Source organism: Microtus pennsylvanicus, chromosome 16 (genome assembly GCF_037038515.1).
Source record: "Microtus pennsylvanicus isolate mMicPen1 chromosome 16, mMicPen1.hap1, whole genome shotgun sequence".
In the NCBI taxonomy this organism is placed as follows: Eukaryota; Metazoa; Chordata; class Mammalia; order Rodentia; family Cricetidae; genus Microtus; species Microtus pennsylvanicus.
Genome location: NC_134594.1, coordinates 46057820 through 46067286, shown reverse-complemented (window position 1 = coordinate 46067286; position 9467 = coordinate 46057820). Strand labels below are relative to the sequence as shown.

General features: G+C 45.9%; 1 protein-coding gene across 2 annotated transcripts; it reads right to left on the bottom strand.

Annotated features, from left to right (window-relative positions):
* Nucleotides 1-2141: 2141 nt before the first annotated feature.
* Fgg (fibrinogen gamma chain) lies at nt 2142-9154 on the bottom strand. 2 transcript variants are annotated; one of them, XM_075950818.1, is made up of 10 exons: nt 9001-9153; nt 8864-8908; nt 8518-8701; nt 8335-8428; nt 6612-6742; nt 6224-6357; nt 5149-5333; nt 4136-4413; nt 2875-3044; nt 2142-2357 (listed from the first exon to the last, which is right to left on the bottom strand). In XM_075950818.1, exons 1-10 carry the CDS (start codon nt 9094-9096, stop codon nt 2343-2345), a joined length of 1332 nt encoding a protein of 443 aa, XP_075806933.1. In that variant the 5' UTR covers nt 9097-9153; the 3' UTR covers nt 2142-2342. The 2 variants fall into 2 exon arrangements, with proteins under 2 accessions (XP_075806933.1, XP_075806932.1); XM_075950817.1 differs by lacking the exon at nt 2142-2357 and having other exon boundaries at nt 2836-3044; nt 9001-9154.
* Between the last annotated feature and the right edge of the window lie 313 nt (nt 9155-9467).

Here is a 9467-nt window from a genome sequence, read left to right as displayed (position 1 = left end):
TGCCTCTCCACAGCCCTGATTCCAGGTTTGCACCACAGAGTCTGGGTTCATGTCGGCTTCTAGAGATACAGACAGCCAGTGCTTTACCCACTGAACCAACAGCTACATCATTCTTTGATGTGGGATGTCCTTCTGTATATGTGTTGCTTTTATTGGATAATGAATAAAGCTATTTTGGCCAATGGCTTAGCAGAATAAAGCCAGGCAGGAAATCCAAAGGTATAGAGAGAGTAGGCAGAGTCAGGGAGACACCATGCAGTTACCCAAAAAACAAGAGGTAACAAACCATGAGCCTCGTGGTAAAATAAAAAAATAACAGAAATGGGTTAATTTAAGGTGTAAGAGCTAGCTAGGAATATGCGTGAGCTATTGTCCAAACAGTGTTGCATAATTAACGTAGTTTCTGTGTGATTATTTGGAACTGGTGGCCAGGTACGGACACACAGCCTCCACTTACAGCTCTTCTCAAGCGTCACCAAACTAAGAAGGAACTGGGAGCTAGGCCTTTCTCCTAGATCTTAATGTGCCCGTAAGTTTTTCACATCTACCACCGGCATAAACCACGGTATCTACTACAAAGATACCTTTGCTAATCCATGCTGATTTGAGTCAAAGTGAAATAATTTAAGGTCTTGGGAAGCTCTCATTGTGGTGTCTATACTTACATTTCTCCCTCCCCTCCTTCCTTCTTTTTCCCCTTCCCTGTTTCCCACTCCTTTTTTCTTTGACTTTTTTTTTTTTTTTGAGACAGTGCTCCATGCTATAGGCCAGGTTGGTCTTGAACTCATGATCCACTTGTCTTAGCCTCCCCAAGTGCTAAGATTAAAGCTGTGGGTCACGGCACCTGACGGATTACAACTTTTCAGTACACGCCCACACCGCTGGAAGGACTGGAGAAAGGCATGTTTTAAACCACGGCATTTGGCCAATATGAACACAAGACATCTTCCTTACAGTAAGCTAAAACACCAAGACTTTTTATTTTCTTTTGTTTTTGTTGGGGATGGGACCCAGGATGCCCCGCGTGCTACCAAAACCACAACCACGCTGTCCCAGGTCTGTAGTCCCTTTCCTTTTTGGAAGCTTCCCTCTAGAGGTTAGGGGTGGAACCTTGGGACCTGGCATTTAGCCTCTCTGTTTTGAAGCTTTCCAGTGCTCAGAGAAGTAAAGGAGAAAGGTGAGCAGTATTTACCGGCGGTTCCAAGCAGCGGAGGGGAGCCCCACGGTCTGTATGAGGCCCGAACACTTCGCTGTGCTTTAAAGGCTGCACCTGTGGTCGATTTACTGCGACAGTGGTTTAAACTTTCCCATTACTCGCAGAGACGCGGTCTAACTAGTCTGATAGTATTTCTCATGCCTTGTTTCTGAAACTGTAACCCTCAGGGTTCACCAGGAGATGTTAATAACCAAATAAGCGTAAATTTGAAATTAATACATTTTCTGTGACTCAAAATTAACTGAAAAATGAATATGAGCTGATTCTAGTAAGCTAAGCAATGTAGTGGCATCTCTACAGAATATTTTTAAATGGGGAGTTAAGAGAACCAGGAAATGAGAAAATCTGGAAAGAAACGGTGGAAAGTAAGACTATCCAAAGCTAAAGCTGAGGCCATCAGCACGAGGCGGTCTTTTCTTAGGACGACAAGCACTCAGTGCGGCCACCTGGAGCAAGTTTCCCAGGCTTGGCTGATCCCTGAAAGCGCGTGCCAGCTGAAGCAAACTTCCAGGACCTCATGATCCCTCATTTAGAACGAGTAAATGGCTCCTCTGCTCGCCTTCGTGCTCACCTGTGAGATGGGCAGTGTGTCCCCCAGCTTTCTGCTCTGGGTCACCGTTCTGCGTGAGGTAGGAGTTAAGCTTATGCCAGCAGTGTGCTTGGCCGACGATGTGCCTTTGCTGTGTGCTTGTGACTCTGTGACTTCTGCTTGTGTTCGTACATTGGATGCTGCCTCTGTTACCATGAGCTACTATATTCTGGATGTCTCGTACCCCTTGGAGAGCAAGAGGCGTGGTTCTTGTTTCCCTTCCGTTCCCATTGGCTCAGCTCCTATGTGTGGCGTAACATGGAAACTCAGCAACTAACAGTAACTGGGGGGAAGTGATGCTCTGCAAGGTCAATAAAAGGCACCAAATATCTCATCTTAGGAAACAAAATGACGTTTATTGAAATGCATGTAGATAAATTATCGCCAGCATAAACTGCTAGTGGAGTTTTCAACATGGATTCCGTTAACTCTTAAAATGAAGTGAGCCTTTGAAGGTCCATTGTCTCATAAGAAAAATATTATATTTCTTTGCTCGGATAAAGTCTTTAAAAAAGCAAATCAGCTTTGAAATGTTCTTTAAACGTCTCCAGCCTATGAATATATAATAAAACAAAAATATATTAAAAAATATAACTGTTTCGTGTAAAAAAGAACTAAATATGAATTATGTAGAGGTAAGATATACGGAAAAATTATACATGTGAAATTCTAAAATTTTCTCTTATTAGTATACACTAAAGTACTTAAGAAACAATAAAAAAACAACAGAAATAATAAACTACAGCTGATCGTAAAATAAAGCAGTAGTTTTACTTTTAATACTTAGGGCAAAGGTCAAACAAAATAAACAATTTTTAATAAATCTGATTCCAGTCAGTTAGAAATATGGTCCAAAGTGGATTTTCATTTTCATTTAGGACTAAGTGTCATTTCAAGAACTAAATTTCAAATTTTAATTTTAAAATTAATAAATAGAGTAAGAATATGGGAATCACTGGCGCATTGTACAGGCCAGTGGATGTTAATAGTGAGCTCTCTCTGTGTCTTTCGGAACTTGTGGGCAGGTGACTTATGGGTACTCAATGTCAACTTCGTGCTCCACGCTGACCTGTTTGGAGGCCCCCAGGTGCTGCTGCTGCCCGTCCCCAATGGTGAGTCTGTTGAAGGGGATGATCTTCATGGTGGTCTCCTTCATGGAGTACCAGCGGGTTTTCCACGTGGCCCAAATGATGCCATTGTCATAGCCATTCGGAGTCGAGGCCTTTGAGTACGTGCCCCCTGCAAGGAGTTGGAGGGACATGGGTCTTTTTCCTTGCAATTCCTCACCTCGGGGTCCCTACAATCATCGTCACCTTTATAGCCTTTCCTCCTGACTGAAAACCAACAAGCCATTTTCGTGGTCACACACATACTTGAAGTATATGCATTATTTCCAAACCTGGAATACCTCTGCCTGTCTCTATCTCTCTTGGTCTCTCTGTCTGTCTGTCTGTCTGTCTATCTGCCTCTCTCTATCTCTCTTGGTCTCTCTGTCTGTCTGTCCCCATCTGTCTTTGTCTCCATCTCTGTCTTTCTCTCTCTCAGCTACTGGAAGCAAGCCATCTGCATTCAGGTTACTATGGTAAACCCATAAATTCCTGATCAGGTGGTCTGACACAGTATAAGAGCATAATCTTGGTAATAAAAGATTCTATGAAGGTCTCTAGAAAGTTGTCTTACATCACTGTGCAGTTTCTTGCCAGTAGACAGGGCTGTGCTCTAATATCTTGAAAGAGCCTTTAGAATCCCTGGGGTCTCTCCGTTCAGAACTGCTAGGTGGTTGGTGAAATCGGTGTTCTAAGCCCTTTCAGCCTTACAGAAACCTTCGCCTCCACCATCACTGAAGCTTTTGTGAGCCTTTGCTCTCACGAGCACTTCTTTGCCTCTCATTCCATTCTCCCGACATCTGTTCACTGGCCACCGTTTTTATCTGACACATGGTTCACAGGCAGCTGAGCCAGGGTAACGTGTCCACGAGCACGGACATGGCTATGCTGGTCCATCTACATCATACATACACATGGTAGGTCCAAAGGAGACACCGCTGCCCCAAATCCCAACCCAGACATCGAGAGTTCCAGCACAATAAGCCAACACTGATGTCTTAGGAGGAGGAGGGACTATAGAGGTGACTGCTGTAGGCAGAAGCTTAATATTATTAAGATAACGCCAATGGGTAGTTAGTGTTATTCTATTCTGATTTCAAGTAAAGAGCTATAAAGTAAAAAACCATATTGTGTTTACTGTAATTCTTCATCTCTCTGCTTCTCTTTATCACCCAGCCATTAAGCATCCATTACCCATTACTCATAACTAAAGAAAAACATTACCTTGGTAATAAATTCCATTGAGGTGACCAGCATGACATTTGTTCATCCACCAACCGGACCCATCCTGCTCGGCACAGTTGCCTTCGAACTTATCGTTGTCATTGTCCCAGGTGCTGAACTGCATGCCGTTGTGGGACGTGAAGAACTTATCGCTGGGGTCATCACCGAAATCGTAGCCGTCAAAGGCGTCTCCGGCGTCTCCCCCGATGAAGTAGGCGTAGGTCAGGCGGTATTTGTCAGATTCAGGACCCACCCTGAACATGGCGTAGTCTGCAGTGCTGTGAGGATGGAATGGAGGATGGCGTATCTTCAGTCACAAGGCCAGAGCAGACAAATGGAGCGAGGGTTTCTGCAAATCTAGGCAATGCCTGTGTGCACAGTCCCGAGCTCATCCCACCACCCAGAATGGATCTAAAAGCCTTCAGGGAATCCCAGAAAAGCTAAAAAGCCACACGCTTGTGTTTTAGTCACAGGATCGTAATATCGAAAACACTTGGGGAAGTCTAGTTATTTCTTCTTTCTTTTGTTACCACTGTGCACACATTATCATAGGCCCGACAGTCTACAGCGAGAGGACCCATGCCCCAGAGAGGGAGGAGGCAGGTGCCATTGTCCACCAGCACCACTTGAAGGCTTGCCTGGCACAAAGACTCTCTAGAACATCCCAGAAGCCCTGGACCCTGCGTGATGCACGGAATGAGAGCCACAAGAGCCACAGAGATGTCCTCGGGAAAACTTGTGAAGGAAGCTATAGTTTCTGCAGAGCAGAGAGAATCACCGCCCTTTGTGAATAAATAGAGATTTCCAGAAAATATCTAAGTTCTTCCCTAATACTTTGCACTTGGGAAATGGAGGATATTCACATAAAAAAAAAAGGCTGACCAAGAAGCAAACGTCCTCCTGCAAAGAATCTGGATACAGTTTTTGCATCTTCAGACTGTTCTGTGGTTGGCCACTGCCCATTTGCAGCAAAAACATTACAAGAGAATGTGAAAGTCCCTTCCACACCCTACCTGGTCCTGCCATTCCAGTCTTTGAGCTGGATCCTCAGTGCGTAGGGGATGGTCGATTGCATGCTTATCAGATGAATCTTCTCATTGCCCAGCCAGAACTCCGTGGTGCCGGTGGGAGACAGGTGTCCAAACCCTTCCTTGTACTGAATCCAGTTCTTCTTGAAATCCACACTGCCATCAAGCCTCTAGTTGCAGCACCGTGGACAAGAGGAGAGGGCAGGCGATTTGTGCGTGTAAAGAAACAACATTCTTTATGTGGAGGTTATGATTCTGCCCACGGCCAGCTAACCGACCCCGTGCAAGATGCCTCCATTTCATCGCCTACCAGATAGGACAAAGATGCTCTGAGGACTGTAAATATCATACACCTGCACACACACACACACACGCATACACACAAACACACACACAAGCACACACCCAAACACACACACATACACACACATACACACACAAGCACACACATACACACACAAGCACACACATACACACACAAAAACACATATACATACACGCACAGACAAACACACATGCCTGCTGCATGTTTAATCCTACATTAAGGAGAGGGTTTTTTTCTCGTTGTTTTTAGTTTTGGTTGTCGGTTTTCTGAAAGCCCACAGACATCCTCAGAATTCATACTTGGTAACACAGTGCACTGCTCAATCACACCCCAGTAATCAGCCCTGCAGGGGATGCTGCATGACAGGAAGTATACAAGGTTAAAAAAAAGACTAATTTTGCAGTGGCTACCAGGTAGGCAGATGCCTAAAATAAAATAAAAATAAAAAGGAGGAGAGGCTTTAGTTACTCTTGATGGCCAGCCTTAGCTCTCGACCTGAGGAAACTGGCCTCTTCCACGCCTTCACTAAAGGACCTGGCATCCATGACCGTATAACATGTGACAGCAGAATAATGGTCTCATGCCTCAGCGTCTCTTCTACAAGTTCAGGGGAGAATACGGTTCGCCTCAAAGAGGCTACAGTGAGGGTTATGTGGGCCATGTTCACAGGGTGCGGAGAGGTGTCCAGAGCACCGTGGACATGATTTAATATAGATGCCACCAGAGGCAGGTTACCTTCTGCAACACTGTCCAGCCATTTCCGGATCCATCGATTTCACAGTACACTAAGAACTGCTGTTTCGACTTCAGAGGCCGGATGAAGTAAAGCCCGCTTTCTTTGGCACCCTTGTTGGCGATTTCCTGGCAATCTGATGAAGAAGAATCCAATATCAGTGCTGCAGCAGCTTGGGACCCAGGTAAGAGTCTTGGCTGCCTCCCTAGGCTTTCCTATCTCCATTCCTTCCAAATTAGTGATTAGCGCCCAAGAAAACTCTGGGCAGCTGGATCCTGAGATTTAAGATTAAGGCCAGAAGCTTTCCAGACTTGCTGTGCCTTGCACAATGGCTTTTATCTCGGCTGCTTGCTTTGATGACCCTGATCCCAGGGTAAATTTCCTCCCTACCTTTCCCAGTTGTGTCGTGGATCTGAACGGTGTCCTTGCAAGGTTCCTGGCACTGATCTTCAAGCTGGGCTACCTTCTGTTTCAGGTTCGTGATCTTCTGGTTATTTGAATTATACATTTCTTGTAAATACCTAGAAAGAGAGCCAAGTGGTAACAGGGTGAGCCCTTCTTTCAGAAGAACACACTTTTATTCTTGTCTGTCAGAAATGCTGTTTTATTTTCTCGAGCACTCTTCTGCGATAGTTCACTTCATTCTTGGGAACCTGCAAAATTTCGGATTGCCAAATTAAATTGAACCTTTTGGGAAAAGAAAAATAAAATCCTAATCCATTTCAGCAGGAGGGTCATTGGGACTTGGAGGGGACAGGCCGTCACAACCTTGAACACAAACACCAAAGTCCCTGTCAATAAACAAAGGTCACTGTAGGAGGCTTTTCTGCCCTTTCCCTTTCCTATGAGGGGACTTGGGTGCTAACGTGTGGGTGGGAGGCCTGGCTAAGCAGTAGCTCACACAGGCCGTGTAGGGCTTTCCATCTGGTCTATAACTTAGGTGGGAAAGGCACCTGGGAAACTAACCACGCAGCAGTAGCTACTTTGCCTTCCTTTTTCCATATCTCTAGAAAACACCCGGGGAAAGTGAGGAATTTTGTCTTGGTCGTCCCTCACACGGTTGCTTATGAATATTCAGAAATGAGAGATCGCTATGAACAATGTGTAAACTACCGTGTCTGTCTTTGAAGTAAGGCAGAGGGACAAATTATTGGGCCACTTTGCTCCTCTGTTCTGGAAAATTTTCTCACAATGGTTTCCTTATACTTTGATGAAGAACAAAAGCAGTGGAAATTGGAACAATAATTCAATTTACATAAACTATAGATTAATGGAATTTTTAATGACAGTTGTAGCAACAAGCAGTACTTTCTCATAGCAGAAAGGCGAGAGATATGTTTGAGGCCTCTTCTCCCCAGCTACCGTCTAGCTCTGTTTCCAATGGCGCTGTGAGCTCAGCTTTGGGGACAACAGGGCAGGAGTTCAGACTGCACCCAAGGGCCCAGAGTTCCTGGGAAGTTAGGAGTGAGCACAGAGGGAAGTCAGCAGTTCCGGGGCCATGTGCTGTGGTCAAGGGGCTGCAAGATGTTTCCTTTCTCCACCTTTGACAAGATTTGCTAGAGGAGCCAAGTCCCTTCTCCTGTCTGCTTTCTGATTTCTTTTTTTATTGTTTTTATTGAGCTATCCATTCTTCTCCGCTCCTCTCCCCCCCTCCCTCCATACCCCCTCTCATGACCTCACACTCCCAGTTTACTCAGGAGATCTTGTCTCTAGGCTCGTAGGGGCCTCTTTGTTGTGTAGGTTCTCTGCGGTTGTGGACAGCAGGTTAATGCTGCTTTGGTGACATATTTGTGAAGAGGATTGTATTTCCACACCCCAATTCCCACGCATTTGGTTTTGCCTTGTAAGGGGATGGGGGCCATCCAGGCAAGCAGGGCCAGGATGGCGTCTGAAGACAGCTACGATAGCCTTCCTCTGAGGTGGCTATTTATTAGTTTTTAATTACAAGCTGGTGCAACTTACTTTGTGCTAAAAGTTCCTAGATCCACGGGGTTCATGCCGATTTGATATTTTGAATGAAAGATATGCTCCCAGATCACTTTCTGTGAAACGTGCAATAATTAAGTAAAGTCTCAGTCTGCCGTGGAGAGCAAGTTAAAACCCAGACACTCACCGAATACTTGTCTCGTGTGTCAGGATCAGCGCTTCATATTTCATAATTTCTTCTGTCATCTTCTTCGACTTCTGAGTGGCACTCTCTACCATACCTGTGACATAGGGCCAGAGACAGAGGAACCACTTAAGCAAATAGCTCAGCTAAAGGCAGAGAAGGTAACCCCTCCGCGGGCTTTCTCACTTGGCTTTGGGGGTTGGTCGGGGTTGTAGTAAACTTGGATTGTTTTGATCAGTTCTTTGGCTTCCGCGGTTCTGTTTTCGGCACTGGTTAAGATTTCCTCCATATCCCGGAGGTCTTTGTCCACATCGTTTTGGTAAGAGGTCAGGAAGTCTGAGATGCCACAGGTGGTGGGGCAGTAACTACCCTGCAAGTCAATGAGGAGGCGACTGAATACCCCAAGAAGAGGAGTCTCAAGTCCTACCCGGAAATGTTAAAGCTTAAGGCGTCAACTGGAATCTGGAAGAACTGCCTTGTCTTCCCATCCTCCTCTAGTTCCAGGAAAGGGGGCGACGAAGAAACTACTTACGAATCTCTCATCTAAGATGCAGCAGTTTTCTTTGGTAGCGACATACTGTGGGGGAAAAACACAAACATTTTGCTAGTACCGCCGATCGTTTCTCATTTTTTGCATTTAAAACAATATGGCCTTTGAAGGGTACTCACCGCCAGGCCCGTCGGAGAGAACAGTAAGAGAGCGCAGCAGAGAATGAAACTCCGGGGCTGCAAGAACCAATTCATGGCGTCCGGGTGTTCTGGCATTCCCAGCCCCTCACAGCCAGCACTGTGACTTCTTGGGCTCTCCTAGGTCTTTTATGTGAGTTGCCAGTCTGGGCGGGACTAAGGGTGGCTGGAACTGGTCACGGGGCCTCTTTACCAGAAAGCATGGGTTCTTTCAGCTCGTCCTGGTTCCCTCTGTGCTCTGCCTGATTTCCAGCTTTTGCGCACAGGTGTAAGCTCCTCCTTTTGGGCTCAGCCCAACCTGTATCCCCAGACCTGCAGGCATCTGCAAAAGCCAGCAGAGCATTGGTTGCTGCTCCGAGGAGGGAGGGAGGCTGCGTGATGCAACTGCTTCCAGTATACCACCACCAGGAGAACAAACACAGCCTTCTGACCCGCCCAGTACAAACCCG

Coding starts and splice junctions, on each gene's coding strand:
- Fgg (XM_075950817.1), bottom strand. CDS start 9,096: ATGCCAGAACACCCGGACGCCATGAATTGGTTCTTGCAGCCCCGGAGT. Junction 8,429..8,517: donor CGACCAACCCCCAAAGCCAA/GTGAGAAAGCCC, acceptor CCTATGTCACAG/GTATGGTAGAGAGTGCCACT. Junction 4,414..5,148: donor GACTGGAATGGCAGGACCAG/GTAGGGTGTGGA, acceptor CCATCCTCACAG/CACTGCAGACTACGCCATGT.